Source organism: Canis lupus, chromosome 37 (assembly GCF_048164855.1).
Source record: "Canis lupus baileyi chromosome 37, mCanLup2.hap1, whole genome shotgun sequence".
Lineage (NCBI taxonomy): Eukaryota > Metazoa > Chordata > Mammalia > Carnivora > Canidae > Canis > Canis lupus.
Genome location: NC_132874.1, coordinates 19144825 through 19167023, shown reverse-complemented (window position 1 = coordinate 19167023; position 22199 = coordinate 19144825). Strand labels below are relative to the sequence as shown.

The 22199-nt window shown below is 40.6% G+C and overlaps 1 protein-coding gene across 2 annotated transcripts in view; it reads left to right on the top strand.

Moving 5' to 3' along the window:
* Positions 1 to 18565, top strand: part of RIOK1 (RIO kinase 1) — a 29560-nt gene extending 10995 nt beyond the window's left edge. For both annotated transcript variants that reach the window (XM_072813949.1, XM_072813950.1), the window contains exons 7-17: positions 274 to 386; positions 488 to 568; positions 1903 to 1989; positions 2386 to 2523; positions 2902 to 3005; positions 3237 to 3343; positions 6101 to 6166; positions 8717 to 8836; positions 9622 to 9675; positions 11440 to 11592; positions 12389 to 18565. In XM_072813949.1, coding sequence (XP_072670050.1) covers positions 274 to 386; positions 488 to 568; positions 1903 to 1989; positions 2386 to 2523; positions 2902 to 3005; positions 3237 to 3343; positions 6101 to 6166; positions 8717 to 8836; positions 9622 to 9675; positions 11440 to 11592; positions 12389 to 12499 — 1134 coding nt within the window. In that variant the 3' untranslated portion in view covers positions 12500 to 18565. The remainder of the gene's footprint in view (positions 1 to 273; positions 387 to 487; positions 569 to 1902; positions 1990 to 2385; positions 2524 to 2901; positions 3006 to 3236; positions 3344 to 6100; positions 6167 to 8716; positions 8837 to 9621; positions 9676 to 11439; positions 11593 to 12388) is intronic.
* Positions 18566 to 22199: the final 3634 nt, after the last annotated feature.

Genomic DNA, 22199 nt, shown 5'->3' with positions numbered 1-22199 from the left:
TTTCACACACTTGAGAGAGGAAACTGTTCGAAACCATTTCTTGTCTGTAAAGTGGATCTTACTATATGTGTAAATTAGAGCTCTACTTACTATACCTTTTGGTATGACGTTTTGTAATTGGCATATTCGGATGATGATGGTATTGCTTAATGCATGTCGCTTCAGTTCACTTGAATTTTTTAAACTTTTGAGGATAGAATCAAATAGAGTGAAAATTAAAATACTGTTTGTAGTTATTTAACACAAAGTTCATTTCTTTTTGACACAAAATAGGCTAATGTGTACCATGCTAGCACAGCAAATGGAGAGAGCAGAGCAATCAAAATTTACAAAACTTCTATTTTGGTGTTCAAAGATCGGGATAAGTATGTAAGTGGGGAATTCAGGTGAGCTCAGATTCTTTTTCCAGTTGGCCTAATTTCTGTTTCCTAAAATAAAAACTGGAATAATGGAATGTTTGGAATAACAAATATTTTTCTTGTTCCAGATTTCGTCATGGCTATTGTAAAGGAAACCCCAGGAAAATGGTGAAAACTTGGGCAGAAAAAGAAATGAGGAACTTAATCAGGTAACTCTCTGGGGCATGTGTCTGTGCTGTGCTCAAGATACTGGCCCTTGCTCCTTCCTGCTGGCTCCCAGTAGATTCTGTCCAAAGGTGGAGACTTGTAGTGATGTTCATGTCTGTTAGATCTGCTGAGGTAAGCAGAAGCAACAAATAAAAACCTGATCTTCTCTCTTTTGAGAACCCATTACAGAAAAATTCACATTCACATCCAGCAAGGCTGGATCATTTGAAGCACCTTGGAAGGTGTGTGAAAGCATTTAAAATTTATACTGAGGATGATAGGAGGCTATTGCAAGATTTTAAACAGGGAAATGACAATCAGGTTTTGAGGCTCACGTGTCATTTTTTATAGGCATTAGAGTTTTAGATAGTTTTGTTAGGTCCTATACTATTATCATAGTTTCCTTTTCTTCAGTCCAATTTTGGACATATTTATATATTCTTCGTGCTGACACTTCGATATTAGGTGAGGGCAACTAACCTAGTTGAGATCAAGTTTTCTCAAAAATTTGAAGGTATTCTTTTCCTCCCTTTTTCAAATACCTTTTAATTTTTTATATGCTGTGCATTGGTGACATATGTTGGATATTTTAGTATTAAGTACTTGTTTTGAAAGTCTTCTGAAATCTTTCTATGTTCACTTAGCTATCAGGTATGAATCCAACTGGTTTTTATTTTGTAAGTAAACTCTACACCCTGTGTGGGACTCGAACTCACAACCCCAAGGTCAAGAGTCAAGTGCTCTACCAACTGAGCCAGTCAGGAGCCCTGAGACCCAACTGTTTGATTACTCATTGTTGAGTCTAATCAACTCAGAGGACATATCTGCTGCATTTCATCAGTTCTGAGATGCACATTGCACAGTTGGACATCTCTGGAATTGGGCTGAGCACTAGAGGCAATAATTTTTTTTACGGTTTCATTTATTCAGAGAGAGAGCGCACACAAGCTCCCTGCTAAGCAGGGAGACCAACTTGGGGCTGGATCCCACAAGTCCTGACATCATGACCTGAGCTGAAGGCAGATGCTTAACTGACTGAGCCACCCAAGTGCCCCACATGAGAGGCTGTGAGATGTAGTTAAATTGCCAGTGTTGTGTCATTCTTGGTTGTGCATCATGGTACCACTTAAAATCACTGGGCCTTAGAGTTGATGAAATACAGTAATGCAGTTGAGATATGTTGGGCCTTAAAGTTGATGAAATACAGTAATACAGTTGAGATGTGTTGGTGCTGTTACCTTACAGTGATACTGATCTTGTGTTCTGTAGCCATTTAATTTGCTGGAGATTCTGTGTCACCTTTTCATTTGTCCTTTTATCTGATTGAATACCACAGACTAAACACAGCACAGATCCCATGCCCAGAGCCTATCCTGCTGAGAAGTCATGTTCTTGTCATGGGCTTCATTGGTAAAGACGACATGTGAGTACATGGAATGCCTAATAATTACATGCTCAGAAGTGTGTCTTTAAGTGCTTTGGATTATCCAGTGTTATGACCATTTCCCATTTAAATAGCTCCTTTCAGCTTGGAAGGTTTTTTGTGAATCTTTTCCACTATCATGCACAGAGCTGCTCATTTATTCTATTTTAAGTCCCAAAATGTTTCAAAATAACAAAGTTCACCCTATTTTTGAGGGATGTTTTATACAGTAAGCTGGGAGAACACCTGTTTCTTGACAATTTTTTGCATTGGTACATCTGTAGTGAACCAGATTTTTTAGTGATGATTTGTCAAAAAGTCCATGTAGCAATGTATTATAAACCAAGAAAACTTGTTCTGGGCATTTTCTCTTAGTTTATTTTATTTGTATTGAAGGCCAGCGCCACTGTTGAAAAACGTCCAGTTATCAGAATCCAAGGCTCGGGAGTTGTATCTGCAGGTCATCCAGTACATGAGAAGAATGTATCAGGATGCCAGACTTGTCCATGCAGATCTCAGTGAATTTAACATGCTGTGAGTGTGTTTGGTCCCCGAGGAACTTCTGGTATGGCGTTTCGTGTCCTTTAAAAAAATGAAATCTCAACCCAAGAAGTCATTTTTAAATTCTAAAGTTTTAAAGTTGGCTTCCACATGGTCATAGGATAGCTATGTGTTTTCTACCTGTAGTGGCCTTCGTCACAGAATTGACCAGCTGATCATTAATAGAGTGATAGTACTTGGGAAATTGTCTCAGTTTTCATCTCTTGCTAGTCAAAGTGGCCTCTTATCCTTACCCACTTTATTTGATCTATTGGTTATCTCCCTTGCTCTTAAAATAGAATTTTTTTTTTAAACAACAACAACAAAAATACAGGAAAGTAGATCCCAAGTCCCTATGTGTCTGGCCCATAGGTACCATAGTGGAGATGTGTACATCATTGACGTTTCTCAGTCCGTAGAGCATGACCACCCACATGCCTTGGAGTTCTTGAGAAAAGACTGTGCCAATATCAATGGTGAGTGGAAATTAGAATTTCCTACCAGCTTATTTGCATATGTTGGTTCTGTACTCTGGTAAGCTCTTGATACAAGATGTTGGCACTAAATTCTTTGATGTGGTGATACTTAGCCTGTTTGCTGGGAGATGGTATATTTTATATTTTTACTCATGTCTTTGTTTCTCTATAAAGTAGTTGGAATAACAACCTTTTCCCTTTTAAAGCTGTACTGCATTTTCCTTCCAACAGATTTCTTTTTGAAGCACAGTGTTGCTGTGATGACTGTGCGGGAACTCTTTGAATTTGTCACAGATCCATCCATTACACATGAGAACATGGACGCCTACCTCTCAAAGGTGAGATGGGGCGAAGAAAAGAACAGAAAGTAGTAGTAATTTGCACTTACGTGGCACTTCTTGGAGACTCAGATTGCTCAGTGTTTGTTCATTACAACAGCGTCCTGAGACTTTCTCCTGATTTCACACATAGGGAATCAAAAGCCAGTGGGAACGCCAGGTTTCTCGACTTGAAACATCAGGCAAGATTACATAGACCGCCAAAGTTTGTGACTGTTTAGTGAGAAACTTACTTGCTTCTGGTCTTTCCCTTGTTTCTCAGAGGCCTTTCTGAATCAGAGTTTTTGGAATTGTGATAAAATGCACATAGCATTAAACTTACCATCGTAACCACATGTAAGTGGTATTATGTACATTCACGTAATGTTGTGCAACCATCACCATGGTCCATCTCCAGAACTTTGTCAGCTTGTAACATACAAACTCTATACCCATGAAGCACTAACTCCCTGTTTCTCCTTCCCCCCAGCCCATTCTGTTTCTGTCTGTGACATTGTCTACTTTAGGTACTTCATATACATGGAATCATGCTGTCTTTTCCTTTTTCTGGCTACTTATTTCCCTTAGCATAATGTCCTCAACATTCATTCATGGTGTGCAAGTACATCCTGTTTATCCATATATCTGTGAGTGGACACTTGGGTTTCTTCCACCTTTTTGCTGTTATAAATAACGCTGCTGTGAACATGGGTGCACAAATATCTCTTCAATTCCTTTGGGTATCTACCCAAAAGTGGAAATGCTGTGTTGTATGGTAATTCAGCTTTTAATTTTTTGAGGAACTGCCATACTGTTTTCCTTAGTGGTTAAGCCATATAACATTCTTACCAAACAGTGTGCAAAGGGTTCCGATTTCTTCACATACATCTCACCATTTTCTGGTTTTGTTTTTGTGGAAGGATTTTTTGTTTTTTTCTTTTTTTTTGGATTAGCTATCCTGATGGGTGTGAGGTGGTGTTTCAGTTTTGCATTTCCCTGATGATTAGTGATGTCGAGGATCTTTTTTCATGTGCATCTTGGCCATTTATATATCTTTTTTTTGAGAAATGTCTACTGCAGCCTTTTTCCTGTTTCTAAATGAGATTTTTTTTTTTTTTTTTTTTTTTGCGCTTGTTGGGTTGCAAGATTTCTTTACATATTCTGGATATTAACCCCTTATCGGATCTGTGATTTACAGGTATTTTCTCCCATTCTTTGTACTGCCTTTTCACTCTGTTGATTGTAGCATTTTGATTTTGGTGTCAGTTTATCTGTTTTCATTTTTCTTGCCTCTCAATCATAGAATACTGGGCACATGGCATGCACATCCTGACACAGTTTTCCAGGTTCTATACCTCTCCATATTCTCCCCATCTCTCCCTTTGCCCATTTTTCTCTACCTTGTCAACATTAGAGTTCTGTTGAGGAAGCTTTCTCTAGGAGAAATCAGACACATGTCATTGTTAGCAGGCTTATTTCTCAGATCATATGAGCCTATAGTAGAAGTGGTCGTACTGTTAAAAAAAAAAAGTGGTCGTACTGCCTCACTTGTCATTGAGTTGTTCTTTTTTTTTATTTTTATTTTTATTTTTTATTTATTTTTTTTTAAAGATTTCATTTATTTATTCATGAGAGACAGAGAGGGAGAGGCTGAGACAGGCAGAGGGAGAAGCAGGCTCCATGCAGGGAGCCCTATGTGGGAGTCAATCCAAGGTCCCCAGGATCACGCCCTGGGCTGCAGGCGGCGCTAAACCGCTGAGCCACAAGGGCTACCTTTTTTTTTTTTATCTTTAAGTTGCTAGACTTGGAGCCTAACCTGGGGCTCGAACTCACAACCCTGAGATCAAGACCCAAGCTGAGATCATGGGTCAGACACTTAACTAACTGAGCCACCCAGGACCTCCTGGGAATTAAGTTCTTTTTAATGTGGTCAACCTCTTACTAGACCACGAACCCGCAAGGGATGGGAAATTTATTCTTGTATTGCCAGTTCGTAACCAGTACCTGGAACATACAATAAATATATAGCATTTTTATTCCTAAATTCTTCAGCACTAATTTTAATATCTGAACATAAAATAAAAAAATTCCTAGCACCATGATTCTCTCCTTTTTTTCTGTATATTCTAAGTAGAGAACAAATTTCCAGTTTTATGTGTTTATAAGCCAAAACACATAAGTTTTATGTGTTTTATGTGTCTTGGTCACCTTAGTTGCAGTAATTGTTTGCTCAAAGAGATTCCTTTGGCGGTTTGTTCTTTCTCAGCGTTAGAGACACATACGCAAAATTAGAGGACGATCCACTTCTCCTCTTGGATTCCTTCATTGACTGCTCGCGAATTAAAGGGCAGTTCTTCAAAATCTCAGGTCTTGGTTTTCCTATAATATTTTTGCTAATCACTTAAAAATTGGGAAAAGTAGGGTTTTGAGTTCAAGCCCTGCTTTAGGCTCTGTGCTGGGTGGGGAGCCTACTTTTTTTTTTTTTTTTTTTTTTTTGGGAGCCTACTTTTTAAAAAATATTAGGGAAAGTAATTTTACTCTTGAGGAAAGGGCTAGGAATCCCCTGAGGCTAGATAGTTTGACTTATGCTGTTACTTTTGAGCTGATAGCAGCCTTTTTGATGAGATCCGACAGCTAACCTGTATCACTAGAGGCCTTTCTTTCAGAAGTGTAGGGGTGATACTGATAGAAATGAGAGCAGGTTTGTACTAAAGTGAGAAATGGATGCATCTTCTGTAGGTTGAACATAAAGGAAAGTAACTTTTGTTTCTTTCCCAGGCCATGGAAATAGCATCTCAGAGGACCAAGGAAGAAAGGTCCAGCCAAGATCATGTGGACGAGGAGGTAAGATGTATTATCTATCCAAAGCCATAGGAAACACTTTGTTTTGAGGTTCTGGTTTTCTTAAGGGCATACTAGGTTACGAACTTGATTTTCAGAGAGAAGCAGTTTTCAAATGATGAGAATATTACCTTGTATGTAACATAACTGAGCCAAATTGTATAAATTACATTTAATTACTTCATTCCACTCAGCAGCCTATTAGCCCATTGTCCTAGATGGAGAGCTTTATTTATTTATTTGAACAATTGTTGCTGTGCAGTACTGTGTTACTTCAGGTGTGCAGCAGTGATTCAACATTTATGTACATACTGAGTGGTCACCACAATAAGTCTAGTTACCATCTGTCACCATAGTTTTTATAATATTATTGACTGTATTTCTTATGCCGTATTTATATGCCTGTGATATATTTATTTTAAAACTAGAAGTTTTATACCTTTTAATCCCCTTCATCTATTTTGCTCATTTCCCCATCCTCTCCCCGTCTGGCAACCATCAGTTCGTTCTTCATATTAATGAGTCTTTTTCTGTTTTGTTTGCTCATTTGTTTTGGTTTTTTTGGAATCCACATATAAGGGAAATCATTTAGTGTTTTTCTTGCTCTTATTTCACTTAGCCTAATACCCTCAAGATCCATCCATGTCACAACAAATAGCAAAATTTCATTGTTTTCTATGACTGAGTCATATTTTATTGTTCGTGTGTGTGTGTGTGTGTGTGTGTGTGTGTATCTACATTTTCTTTATTAATGGACATTTCTGTGATGCTTCCTCACCTTAGCTATTGTAAATAATGCTGCAGTGAACATAGGGGTGCAGCATCTCTTCGAATTAGTGTTTTTAATTTCTTTGGGTAAATACCCAGGAGTAGAATTCCCAAATTTTGTGGTAATTCTATTTTAATGTTTTGAGGAACCTCCATAGTGGCTGCACCATTTTGCATTCCCACCAGAAGTGCATGGGGATTCTCTTTTTCTTCACATCTTAGCCATCACTTTTTTTTGATATGGTTTTCTGACTGGTGTGAGGTGATATCTCATTGTGGTTTAGACTTATAGCTCCCTGATAATCAGTGATGCTGAGCATGTTGTCATGGGTGTGTTAGTCATCTGTATGTGTTTGGAAAAATCTCTACTTGGGTCTTCTGCCCATTTTTTTAATCAGTTTGTTTTTTGTTGATGGTGAGTTTTAGGAGTTCTTTATATATTTTGGATATTAACCCCGTATTAGATACATCATTTGCAAATATCTTCTCCCACTCAGTAGACTGTCTTTTCATTTTGTTGATAGTTTTGTTTTCTGTGAAAAGCTTTTACTTTGATGTAGTTCCATTTGTTTATTTTTGCTTTTGTTGCCCTTGCCTGAGGGGAGAGATCCAAAAAAATCAGACCGTATTTAAGTTTACTACCATTGTTTTCTTTTAGGAATTTTAAGGCTTTAGGTCTTACGTTTAGATTTTTCCTCTGTCGTGAGTTTACTTTTGTGTATGCTAAGATAGTGGTCCAGTTTCATTCTTTTGCATGTGACTGTCCAGTTTTCCCAATACCATTTATTGAAGATACTATCCTTTCCCCATTATATATTTGTATCTCCTTTATTGTAAGTTAATTGATCACATATGTGTGGGTTTATTTCTGGGCTCTTTATTCTGTTCCATTGATCTATGTGTCTGTATTTGTGCTGGTGGCATACTGTTTCAATTATTACAGATTTGTGGTATAGTTTGAAATTAGGGAGTATGATGCTTTAGATAGAGAACGTTTTTAAACAAACTCTTGAAACATGATTCCAGAAGGAAAAGCCTGTTTCAGTTCACAAATGTGAATTTTTAAATGTTGACTTCAGTGCCATTGCAGACTTGAAATATTTGTGTGTGGTGAAAAAGAAAATCATTTTAACCTTGGGGATCAGTGTATTTTTTAAAGATTTATTTATTTGAGAGAGTACGCAAGTGGGAGGGGTGGAGGGAAAGGAAGGGAGAATCCTCAGGCAGACTTCACACTAAGCACAGAGCCCAGCGTGGGGCTTGATCTCATGACCCTGGGATCATGACCTGAGCCCAAACCAAGAGTTGGTCTTTTAACTGACTGTGCCACCCAGATAGCCCATAAAGAATTCTAACAAAAATTCTCAAAGCTTATCAGTGTAACGGATAAATATAAGGCACCCTGAATTTATCAACAGTTCTGGCTCCTTTTCACCGCAGCACAGGGTAGATAAGATTTCCATGTAAGAACATATTCCCCTTTCAAAGGCATAGCGAGGGGCAGCACTTGCTAACCACAGTTCCATTCCTTTCTTTCCCACCCAGAAAAGCTTTTGGGAGTGGAAAGAGGGGAAAGAAGAGACTTCGAATCATTTCATGTTTTATCATTAGTAACAAAGTCCTTTTGGGATGCCACACAGCCACACAAGTGTTTGCAGAGAGCCTGGCTGAGAATCAGTGCTGTAGATGATGACAGATTCCTCTGATATGATGGGTGTGGGATGCTCAGGGAATGAGAAAAGCTTGTGAATGACATTTTGGATTTTACTTTCCTCTGTTCACTAGGTGTTTAAGCGAGCATATATTCCTAGAACCTTGAATGAAGTAAAAAATTATGAACGGGATATAGATATAATGATGAAATTGAAGGAAGAGGACATGGCCATGAATGCCCAGCAAGACAATGTGAGTAGTTTGGTTTATTATGTAGCAAGCAAGTTTACAGAGGAAGCTACTGTCGCACACCTGCCACCTTGAATATTGGCTTCTAATCTCGTGAGATGGCTGATTCCATTTGCATTAATAGGTCCTCCGTGCACATTGGATGTAAAGGGAATTCACTGGTATTTGTGAAAGAAAATGGCACATTTGAGTTCAAAAAACTATATAGTTGCAGAAAATGGAAGATTTGTGTAGAAGTCTGGGCTGTAAATGGTTATTATCCTAGGTCCATTAACATACATATTTCAAGGTCTGGAACATTTTTTCCTGTGAAAAGAAAGGCCAGAGAGTAAATATTTTTAGACTTTGCAGGCTAAGAAGTAAAATTGAGGCAATTATGTAGGTCTTTATAAAACAAACAGTTTCCCCAAGTTTTTATTGATGAAATTAAAAGCCTTTTATTAATAACTAAATACAGCTTTTCACAGTTCCTGATAGAGAATAGAGTTATTTTGAGGCAGGGGAGGGGGTGAGAATACATTTCATTTAATTGAGAATCAAAGAGTTTTCTAGTATAAAATTGGTGGTGAAGATTCATTTGTAAAAACCATCAGGCTTTGGGTTGCTTGTGGGTAGAGTTTACTGTTGCCTATATGGTTGGTGGGAAAGAATTATATGCTATAAACCTCCTGTGTTAACCAGGAGATGAATTTTAAGCACTATTAGTACAATGTTCTTTTGTAATAATACATGTGTTTTTCGCTGCCTAGTTTTATGTTGATTCTTCTTTTTGTCTTTTTGGTGATAAGATTCTGTACCAAACCGTTACAGGATTGAAGAAAGATTTGTCAGGAGTTCAGAAGGTATGTGTTTGTTCATTTACGCGAATACTCTTTTGAAGCTTATGAAGCCTAGTGTATACTAGAATTAAGCTAACAATAACTAGTATAGATACTTTCAAAGTTTATGGGCATTTTCAGAAATGCTCTATGTTCACTTTTTTTAACTGTAAGACTAAAATACAGGAATTTGTGGTTTATTTATGCCCCTCTCTTCTGTTGTTGCTGAGGCAGCGATACTTTTTATATTTTGGTTTTCATTTATGAACTTATTAATGATAACCATGTGTTTCTTGATCTTTTTACAGTTTAAAAAAACGATAGAATCTGGTCTTATACTGGCACATAACCTGTTGAGCAATCTCATGGGTTTAGCAGCCTTCTAGTTCTGGATTCCTGTAGTGTTTTTTTCTTGAAACAATCTTGTTTTGTTTTGTTTTACATTTTTAGAATGGTGTGGATTAATTCTAATGTAAGCAAAAATAAAGGCAGTTCTTGTTTATATTAATGTTTTGTTTTGTTTTTAAAGTAAGCTCCACATGGGGCACCTGGGTGGCTCAGTCCCTTTAGCATCTGCCTTTGGCTCAGGTCATGATCCGAGGGTCTTGGGATGGAGCCCCACATGAACCCCACATTGGCTTCCTGCTTAGCAGGGAGTCTGCTTCTTCCTCTCCCTCTGGTTGCCACTCCCCCTGCTTGTGCGCTCTCTCTCTCCCCAAAAAAATCTTTAAGAAAAAAAAAAGAAGGCTCCACACCCAGCGTGGAGCCCAACATGGGCCTTGAACTCATGATTCTGAGATCAAGACCTAAGCTGAGATCGAGAGTCTGATGTTGGGCAGCCCAGGTGGCTCAGCGGTGTAGTGCCGCCTTCAGCCCAGGGTGTGATCCTGGAGTCCCGGGATCGGGTCCCACATCGGGCTCCCCGTTTGGAGCCTGCTTCTCCCTCTGCCTGTGTCTCTGCCCCCCTGCCCCCTTGTGTGTCTCTTGTGAATAAATAAATAAACCCTTTAAAAAAAATTTTTTTTTTTATTTAAAAAAAAATAGTCTGATGTTTAACTGACTCAGCCACCCAGGCGCCTCTATTTTAATGTTCTTAATTCAAGACTTAAGTGTGAAGGATCATAGTTTGCATTTTGAAAATTTTACTGTGTCTTTGTTTTGGAAGAGTTGAATTAGGAAAATTCACATATTCAGTCTGTGTTATAAATAGTATAAGGGCAGTTGTGCCTTAAGTTTCAGCATGTGAAGATTTTGTGAAAACTGCCTAGAAAACCTTTTGTACAATTGCCTATTAAAGATTATTTTTTCTTATAAAAAGAAAACTTGTTGGTTTTTAAAAATGTTTCCTACTGCTTTAAAAACTTCAGGGGGTGTGGGTAAGGAAAATTTCTCTTGTTTAAATATTTTCCCTCTTGATTTGATTAATAGTAACTGTTGCTTGAAATTCAATTCATAAGAAGAGAGCCGTGAAATTATGTAAATTGATCTTTATTTTTTACTTCTGCTGTATTTCTCATCCTTCCAGATGCTAGCTCAGTTCTGTCAGTGACCTGGGTCACCCAGTTAAGCCCCAGTTCCTTCATTTGGCTGTGTTTGGGAGCTTCATTGGATGCACTGCTCCCACTCTTCCTCGTGGGATGTTGACACTGTTGTTCTCGATATTTAGTACAGGATATGGTTTTTCAGTGTATACCTGCAGTGCTGAAAAATATGAATTCTAGCATTAACACATTTAATAATAGATAACTAAGTGGTTTAGAATAATGTGGTTTTATAATATTTTTCAAGGTTCCTGCACTTCTAGAAAATCAAGATAAGGAAAAGACTTGTTCTGATTCACAAGACGCTGGAAGCTCTGAGTGTTCTGACACAGACTCTGAAGAGCAGGGAGACCAGGCCTGCTCTAAGAAACCCACTGCTGACGTTGAAGTTGATAAAAAGGTTAGCCGAGAGCTCACATTCCCTTGTTCTTCAACATGGCGTAAAGCCAGTCTTGTTTCTCTTTGCTCAAGTATCTAGATTATGATGGCTGAAAATATTGATCAGTAAGTACTTCTAGTTGTAGTACTAGTTTCTAAGCGTGCACTTTGCCTTCAGAGGTCATGTTGTAGAGACTGGGCTTCTATTAGGAGCTCCCTGGGCACTGCCTAGAGAGAGGACACACTGAATTCATTGATTAGAAATGATTGTCATTCACCTGAAACACAAAGGATGTTGGAGTTGTCCCATGGTGAAATATTGAAGGGCCACTTCACAAAGGATTTGCAGCTCAGCCTGTGTTTCCAGATTTCAAAAGACTTATTCCACTCCCAGCCATCGCCATAAGAGACGCTACTGAGTGAATGACCGAGGACTGCTGTGTAAATGTTACTCTTCTTACCTCAAGCCTTCAGACCTTACTGCGTGTGGGCTCTGAGACTTCTGAGAGACATACCCAAGCTAATGAATGCATTTTCTGTCTTTGTCTACTGCACACACTTTGTTAGAATATTAAAAAGTAGTTGCAAACATTAATCTGTCCTCCCACATATTCCTGTTTGACACTCTTCAAATTTCTTTTAAGAAACCCTAAGGACAGATTTGGAACCAGATTGTACCACCAAATCCTAATCCTTTTCATCTTTTCCTGTTATACTCACTTTTATCCTTTCAACGTATTTTCTCACTTAGTTGCAATAGTCAAATGAATACCCTGTGTGAAATCTGCAGGTTCCTTTACTTTGTTTTTGTTTTACAGGAAAGAAAAAAGATGGTCAAAGAAGCCCAGAGAGAGAAAAGAAAAAGCAAAATTCCGAAGCATGTGAAAAAAAGAAAGGAGAAGACAGCCAGGATGAAAAAGGGCAAATAGAACCAGAACTCAAGACGTAGAGTGATATGTCAGTCGCTTTCCATGCATGTGTGGTGAGCTGTGCCTGGAAGGGGTTCTCCTGGCAGTGTCATGAAGGTGGAGTCATGTGTCCTTGTGTAAATATGTAACAAGCTTTCTGCTCTCCTGTCTGGATCCAGTCACTGCCTCTGGGTGGTATTGACAGAGGATTTATTTAAGCTACTCTTTTAATGAGAACTTTGTATAATTTTATTTTTATATATATTTTTTCCTCCAATATGCTTTTGGAAGCACCATAAATATTTAAATGTGACCGACATCCATAGTCTTTATATAAAAAGGCACTTTGAATTGGCAGATGGTTTTTGCTTTGCTTGTACAAGCCAGAGACCCATCTGAAATCATTTGATCCTAGGGCCACGGTTTCTGCAGAAGGGAGTTTTGCTTCTAAGAGAATTCAGTTGGCTGTTGACTGTTGATTCATTGCGACTCTGTTCTGTGTGCATCGCTGCTTATTTGGGATGCACTTATTCTTCATCATTGTTACTCTTTTAGTTAAGATATCCCAGGTCAGAAGCTGTTTCACATTCAGCATTTGGCTTATTCATTCATCGAATATTTGAGTGTTTTAGGTGCTAGGGATACAGCAGTAAACAAAATGAAAAATTACTATCTTCAGATAGTTTACGTTTAGAAAGCAAAACATTAAACAAATAAATAAAAAACAGTATCTGTAGGTGGTAAATTCTGTGGAGAGAAATAATGCAGAGGAGAGACTGCCTGGGGAAGTGGAAGTTTGCAATTGTAAAATAGGCCACACTGAGCAGCTATATTTGAGCAAATACTTGAATGTGAGTTATTTGCATATCAGGAGTGAAGAGTATTCCAGGCAAAGCAAACAGCAAGTGTGAAGGCTAGAGGCAGAAGTGTTCCTGACATGTTCCAGAAACAAGAGGCTCCCATCACTGAGAAAGAGATCACACGGTGCTAGGCTGTTAGAGGGTTTTGAGCAGAGGAAGGATATGATCTGACTTGTGTTTTGGAAGGATCTCACTCACTCTGGCCTCTGTGGAGACCTGAGTAGGAGGCAAGGGCGGGAGACCAGAGAGGCAGTTTCTGTAGTAACCCACATGATAGATGGTGATGGCTTGGTCCAGGTAGCAGTGGACATGGAGAGAGTGGTGGGATTCTAGGTATGACACAAAGGGGAGTGAACTGGATGTGCTAGGGGAATATATGAGGCATACGACAAAGTGAAGGATGACTTCAGGATTTATGACCCAAACAACTTGGGAAGGAATGTGGCTGGAGTGGGATTGGGGATAAGCTTACATTGCAACAAAGCACAAAGGTCAAAAGAAATGACCAATTTTATTTTTTTTCCCCATATACTTCATATTAGAAATCCCTATTTTAACCCTTGCATCAGAAACAATTGCTATAAACTTAATTTCCCTTAAAATGAAGCTTGCACCTGGTTTGAGGATTGGTGGGCTACTGGGTTGGTGGGGGGAGGGGGTAGTCAACTGAGCTTTTAAAATACTAGGTCACATTTATTATGTTCACATACTATTCTCTTCCTGACTTTAAAAAAGTTCAAAATCGGGCAGCCAGGATGGCTCAGCGGTTTAGCGCCTGCCTTCAGCCCAGGGTGTGATCCTGGAGACCCGGGATTGAGTCCCACATCAGGCTCCCTGCATGGAGCCTGCTTCTCCCTCTGCCTGTGTCTCTGTCTCTCTCTCTATTTGTGTATGTGTCTCATGAATGAATAAATAAAATCTTAAAAAAAAAGTTCAAAATCCAAAATGCAGTTTCAATGAAATACAACAGTAGACCCTCTAAAATAGTTTACAATTAGCCAAAAAGAAAGCAGAAACAGACTTAACAATCCTGTATACGTTTAGAGGTTTTACGTTCAGGATCTTCCCTTTCATGTACTTGTTTGGTCTTAACTCTCAGACAAGGTGTATTTGAAGGGCTTAAGCCCCTCTTTTTGGTGAATGCAACTCAATTACAAAGTTTGCAATCAAGTTCTCTGGGGCAAAAAGCGGTGTCAGCATGATATAGAGACCATGCATTCTCATTTGCATTGCTGCACGGAGGAAGTGGTTTGTAAGACACCAAAATTTGGAACTGTTAATATTTGGGACTGTTGGGGGATTCTAATTTGAGGACCATTTTTCTGATAACTGTTTTGCTGATAGGCCATTTCCTCGTTTGGATTCAGGGCAACAGGCCGTACCAACTAGTAACCATTGCTAACTGGCTAATTTGTCTGAAGCCATATTTCCCCATCTTTGCCTTTCTCACCAGAAAGCTTGGACGAAGGAGCCTATTCTTAGGCAAACTTAAAGTAGGGCTACTTGCTGACTTTGATTGCTATTGAATTTTGACTACTCCACAGGTTCCAAGTGCCCATGGATTGATTATTGGTGGTTCAGTTACTTTCCATTTGAAGAGGTGAGGTTTGGGTCTTGACTCAAAGGCTGGTGTATAACTTTGTCAGTTATAGATGCATCTGTTTTCCTGTCCTATTTTGTTGATATTTAATCCTATCAGATAATGTTAAGTGTTCCTAAAAGTCTACTGGGAGAGATGTGGAGAATTTCTTCGAAGCACAAAATCACAGCTACCTCCTGTGCTGCTTCCTTCAGTAAAGCAGTTTGGGAATGGAACTTCCTTCCACTGGCCCAGGTGCTCCAGCATTTGAGTATGGCCTCATCCTCACACGAAGAGGCAGGAACCGTGACAGCTGTTGGCCTTGGTCTGACCAAACAGGAACCCAGGGCTCTGGGCTGGCATCAGGTTTTCTTCAGCTTTATCTTTACTTGATGAAGATGGACTCAAGAGGTTGGAAGACTCTAGGGTTTGGTCCTAAGAGTTGTTTGAGACAGCCTCTCCTTTTCATGAATGTTATCTTGAATTCAGTGCAAGCTCTTTGCTGTTTCTTGGTAGTAGGCCTATCCTGTTGCGTGGCTGTGATTTCATTAGTCTTTCAGCTCAGAAAAGGAAGAGTTGGGAAGAAAAAATTCTAGAAGCTGGTAAAAATTCAGTTGAAGGACATCTCAGATGTCATGAATTTCAGATGAGGAAATGCAAAATCCTCTCATTTTCAAAAGCTTGACAGGTTTTCTAATTTTTAATTGTCTATACATGTCGTAAGGAGAGACCACACCCATCCAGAGCTCTACCTTGATTTCTTGGGGATTACTTTTTGATAAGGAAAGAGTTGCACGGATCAGCAACTCAAAATATAGTTTCCTGGGAAGATGTTTTGTGACCACATTAGATATGGACAGTGTTTCCAACCACATATGGGTGATCATGAAGCAAGAGTACTTTATGTTGAATTTGGATTAAGTTACCATACTCCCTATGTTTTGGTTGCAGTTTTTAACTTCCATAGCCTTTGGGTTTGTGTTGCCTTGAATATAAAGGCTTTTATAAATGTCCCAGGGGAAATTGTAGTACCAGGTATCGAGTCATTTAAGCTAGTTTCCAAAGGACAAGATGCCTTTCTTGCATCTGTGTCCTCCAGTCTGTCCCAGTTAATAGTGTTGTGGAAACTTCTGCACTTGAATTTAGAGAACCAAGACTTGAATTGGTGGAATTCTTGACTTGTTTTTTAGCCTTCCTTCATTTTGGGGGGTCATTCCACATCCTGCTTTGATGTTGACAGGCTATGATTATGAGGAGGTAGCTGTCCTACAGCTAGACTAACCACACAGCCATAAAATCTTTGTCCTCATCCCTCCTCCACGCCAGTGGTAAGGGGGTCATTTAATGTGTGAACAGAGCTATGCCTAGCTCTCTGAGAGGTTTCCATGTCTTATTAATGCTACTCAGTGGTTTTGTTTAAAGGCTGATCCAAAAAATTAAAAAATAAAAAAAAATAAAGGCTGATCCACTTCATCATCTTTGGGTGAAATTTTAGCCTTTGCAAATCTGTATGTGAATGTCATGGGGTTCTAGATTTGTCAGTGAAAAAGTGGTAGGTCCTTGGGGCCAAAGAATTGTTGGAGTCAGGATGCTAGAGTGCAGAAGTGAGAAAGAGATCAGAGAATGAAATATTTCAGGTCATACTCGTGGAGGGTTGCCTTTGGCAATATCTAAGGTGCAGCCCTAGTTGTAAGTGGCTGCAGGACAACACCAGACAAAAGCATTGAGGGCTGGAAGGTCAATGAACTGAGGCCAGGCCTTGGCAGGGCCATCTGTGTTAGGATAGACCTAGTTTTAGAGTGTTGGTAAGAGCCCTGCTTAAATCCTCAGGGAGGGAAGGAAAGTGGACCGGGGAGGAGATGGCACATTGATGCTTGGCACTTGTGGGGAAGTGAGTGGTGTGTCTGAATCCAAGTGGCCTCCAGATGTGAGCCGCAGTGACAGGAACTACATAGCACAAAGGGATGGGGTAACAGGCAGAAAGAAATCAGCCCAATCCAAGTCAGAAGGTCTGTAAGGGTAAAGGGAAGAGCTATTACAAAACACAAAAGAAGTCTAAGAGACATGTGTCCCAGCACTGGGGACTTCATTTGGATCTCAATTAGACCAAACCAGTTGTAAAAAAAAAAAAAAAAAAAAAGGACTTTGTTAGACAAAGAAAATGTAAAATGGAGTAGGTATTGAATGATAGGAGGAAGGGACTGTAACTTTACTGGATATGACACTGGTATTCCTTTTTTTTTTTTTTTTTTAAGATTTTATTTATTTATTCATGAGAGACACACAGAGAGGGGCAGAGACAAAGGCAGAGGGAGAAGCAGGCTCCATGCAGGGAGCCTGACGTGGGACTCCATCCCAGGTCTCCAGGATCACACCCTGGGCTGAAGGCGGCGCTAAACCACTAAGCCACTGGGGCTGCCCATATTGCTCCATTTTAAAAACCATGCTCCAGGGATGCCTGGGTGGCTCAGCAGTTGAGCGTCTGCCTTCGGCTCAGGGCGTGATCCTGAGGTCCCCGGATCGAGTCCTACATCGGGCTCCTTGCGGGAAGCCTGCTTCTCCCTCTGCCTCTGCATCTCTCTCTGTGTCTCTCATGAATAAATAAATAAAATCTTTAAAAAAAATAATAAAATAAAAACTACACCATAAAAATCCTTGAAAAAAAAAGCTGCGTGCCATATGGACTGAAGTCTTTGTGCATATAACAAAAAGGATGCCCGGGATTGCTTGAAAATACTCCCATCTTTATCCCCATCCCTACTGTAGACAAAACAGGATCAGCAGAACACTAATAATTGCTAAATCAGAGCAACGGGTGCAACGGGTTCATTGTATTCTATTTCTAAGTGTCCATAGGAAGAAGGGCTTTTTCTTATTAATGAGTTAAACTATATTAAAAACAGGGCTTGTGACATAGTAGTAGTGTCTATGTATTTGTCTTGTGATTATTTTAAGTAACTTTTTTTTTTTTTTGCTGAAGCATCAAGGTACAATCATTGGAGCCAAAAAGATAGGTCTGGGTGGAATCCTGATGCCTGCTGGTGCTGGCCCTGCATGGTGTCACTTGAAATGACCTTTTGGCTCTGAAATTGTGATGCTCCTAGTAGGATGCAGCTAGAGGACCTGTATATTGAACAAAGGCTGTTGGAAGTTTGAGTTCCTCCACACCTGAGGCTTGTTTTAAAGTATGATGCAGGGATCCCTGGGTGGTGCAGGGTTTAGCGCCTGCCTTTGGCCCAGGGTGCGATCCTGGAGACCCGGGATCAAATCCCACGTTGGGCTCCCGGTGCATGGAGCCTGCTTCTCCCTCTGCCTATGTCTCTGCCTCTCTCTCTCTCTGTGACTATCATAAATTAAAAAAAAAAAAAAAAAAAAGTATGATGCCACCTTCTGCATGCCCTGTCCTAACCACTTCCTTTTTGGAGTCACGGCCTGGCCCTTCCCTGCAGCCCCCACATGCCTATACTGCCTTTACATTATTTTCCTAGAGCTCTTCCCACTTCTGGTGTCTTCGTTCAGCTCCCGAACACTGACCAGAATGTAAGGTTCCTGAGGGCAAGGATTTTTATCTTTGTTTAGTTTTGTATCCTAACACCTAGAATACTGTCTGAAATGTAGTAAATGCTCAATAAATATTTAAGTGATTAATAGGTTGTGTTTCTTTTTTTAAAAAAAGTATTATATCCACACACACCCCTCATGTTTGTGCCAACGAGAAGTAGGAATTGATGTGGACTTATTTGTACCCTCTCTAGCCCTATCCCGGCCAGTGGTGTCCATTTTAAGGTGTCTGACCTAAGCTTTGTCCGTAGGCTGGCACTGTCCCTGCGGCAGTCAAGCCAATGGAACTGATGGGTTTTAAACTAGATCGTTACTTTGATTTTGTTCTTCAAAGATTTTACTTATTTTTGTCTACTCTTTTTTTTAATTTTTATTTATTTATGATAGAGAGAGAGAGGCAGAGACACAGGCAGAGGGAGAAGCAGGCTCCATGCATCAGGAGCCCGACGTGGGATTCGATCCCAGGTCTCCAGGATCGCGCCCTGGGCCAAAGGCAGGCGCTAAACCGCTGCGCCACCCAGGGATCCCCTTTTTTTTTCTACTTTTTTTTTTTAATTTTTATTTATTTATGATAGTCACACACAGAGAGAGGGGATTTTACTTATTTTTGAGAGAGAGAGAACGAGAAAGAGCATGCGCTGAGGGGAGAGGCAGAGGGAGAAGCAGACCCCCTGCTGACCAGGGAGCCCAACACTGGGCTCAATCCCAGGACCTTAGGATCATGACCTGAGCCTGAGGCAGACGCCTAACCCACTGAGCCACCCAGGAGCCCTTGACATTGACTCGCGTGAGAACATTTGACCATTACGCAAAGTGCTCAGCCAGATCGGAGTGACTAATGACTAATTCAGTCCCCAATCACCACAATATATGACAATGGGAGCTGTTGAAAGTATAATCAACACGTTTTGCTATCTTTTCCCAAATACAGACTGAGAGTTTTTAAGATGAATTCATCTTAAAAGGTGGTTCTGCATTTGAACAGGACCTCTGCTTTACCTGAGAAGCTGACAAACTACCACTGTCCTGATCCTTTTCTTTAACGGCACAAAACAGTACGCTAGCCGCAGGACATTGGCGCGGTTGATAACCACGTATTTGGTCTCACCCAACCTGGCTTATCATTAAATGATACCGGTGTTGGCAGTAGCGTTGGGAGCTTGTCTCCTATTGCCCGATGATGTAAGCATCGTCAAGGCTTGCTTGAGAGGGATGCTCTCTGGGCGGCGGAGGAAAGGGTGAGCCACTCTCCGTTGAGGGTTGTGGGGGGGGGATCTTTCATCTGTAGATTGAGAGAATCAGACGAGTTAGTGATAACATTTCTTCTTTACAATTCCATTATTTAAAAAAAAAAAATGTTAGCAGATCAGTGATTTAGAGAACTTCTAAAGGCAAGGGACCAGGCTACAGCTCTCAAAAAGTTTGTTTATTAAACGTACAATCAATGGGTTTCGGTGCCAGTTACCAGGCAAGGCAGGTTTGCTTTTTTATGTGAATCCTAATCAGGCAACTTTTTCTCACCGCGTGCCATTTTAATTCCGTGATAGAGATTCTGTGCATCGTCCCTGCAATAACGTTTGCTCCTCTAGAGGGAGGTGTGCCCTTGAGTTCTAATTATTTACACATCCCGGAAGCTGCTAAGTGGCGGTTAGGCTGCTGGGACACACGGGACCTGTCAAGTTCATCTCTGTACCTTCCCCTTGAAGGATTAAACAAACTGATCCTGTGGATAGCAGACACATGTGTGCTGGCTTTTTATTTTTTAATGTTTGATTTACTTATTAATGAGAGACAGAAAGAGAGACAGAGACATAGGCAGAGGGAGAAACAGGCTCCCTGCGGGGAACCAGATGTGGGACTCTACCCTGGGACCCTGGGGTCACCACCTAAACTGATGGCAGCGCTCAACCCCTGAGCCACCCACGTGCCCATTCTGGCTGACTTTTAAACCAGTCCTCTTTCGTGTGTGTGTGTGTGTGTGTTTTATTTTATTTTTATTTTTTTTTTAAGATTTACTTATTCCTGAGAGACACAGAGAGGCGGAGACATAGGCAGAGGGAGAAGCAGGCTCCATGCAGGGAGCCCGATGTGGGACTCGATCCCGGATCCCATGAGCTGAAGGCAGATGCTCAACCACTGGGCCACCCAGTCATCCCTAAATCAATCCTTTTAAAGACCTCCTGAGGAAATACCTTCTCCATTACATTTTTCCAGAAGCTATAGGTCCTCTCATCAGGAGTTGCTTTACTTTCACACAGCACACCTGCTTCGAGAAAAGAAAAACAATCACGCAAAAACAGACTGCTAAAGAGCCTTAGGCTGGGGGAGTCTGACATGCTATTAACTTGCTAGGGACCCACTTTCTCTTTCTGGCCTCAGTTTTCCCATCTATAAAATGGAGATGCTGGAGTGATGAGGACTCCCAGCCCTAGAGCTGCCGTCTGCGGTAGCCACTGACCACATGTAACTGGAGCCCTTGCAGTGTGGCTGGGCGGGAGTGTAAGTGCAAAATACACATTGCATCTTGAAGTATGGAGGGAAAAAAATGTAAAGTGACTTAGTAACTTTTAAATATTGATTACATGTTGAAATGATAATATTTTGCATGCAGTAGCCCCCCAGCCCTTACCCGTGGTTCCATTACCCAAGGTCAGCCGCGGTCCAGAAGCAGGTGATCCTCCTGACGCATCCTCAGAAAGTCAGTAGTGGCCTAGCACCGGGTCGCAGTGCCTGTGTGGTTCCTCTCACTTCCTCTCATGTGGCATTTCATCATCAAACATTCTCCCAAAAAGAAGGGTGATATAGTACAATAAGATATTTTGAGAGAAGAGACCACATTCACATAACTTCTATTACAGCATGTTCTCATTGTTCTATATTATTAATCATTACTCTCTTACTATGTCTAATTTATGAATTCGACTATCCTATGCATGTGTGTGTAGGAAAAAAGTGTTCTATCCGTGGTTTCAGGCATCCACTGGGGGTCTTGGAACGTGCTCCCCGTGCATAAGGGGGTGAGAGGACTACAGTACATCGGGTCAAAGAAAACATTACAGTGAATTTCACCTCTGTTCTGTGGGCTAGGAAATTTTAAACTGTATGTGAATATGTGGCGCGTAGGACAGCAACCTACCAAGGAAGGAATGAACACCATACTCCCCGAAATCTGTCACAATCAGTCTTCTAGAAGATATGTTTAATATTTCATATTCAGGAATTTATTTATGGAGGAAAAAAAGTTGCCATTCCACTTGGTTTATTTATTCATTTATTTTTAAAGATTTTATTTATTTATTTGAGATTGAGAGAGAGCACAAGCAGGGGGAGGAGCAAAGGCAGAGGGAGAGGGAGACTCCCTGCAGGGAGCCCCATGCGGGACTCAATCCCAGGACCCTGGGATCGTGACCCGACCTGAAGGCAGACGCCCAACTGTCAGAGCCACCCAGGCGCCCCGTGTTTGGTTTTGTTTTTTGTTGTTCTTGTTTTTTTTAAGATTTTATTTATTCGTTCATGAGAGACAGAGAGAGAGAGGCAGAGACACAGGCAGAGAGAGAAGCAGACTCCTCACAAGGAGTCCCATGTGGGACTCGATCCCAGGACCCCAGGATCACGACCTGAGCCGAAGGCAGACGCTCAACAGCTGAGCCACCCAGGCGTCCCCCGCGTTTGGTTTAAATATAGATCATATATACAACGCTTGAGGGGAAAAATGGGACTT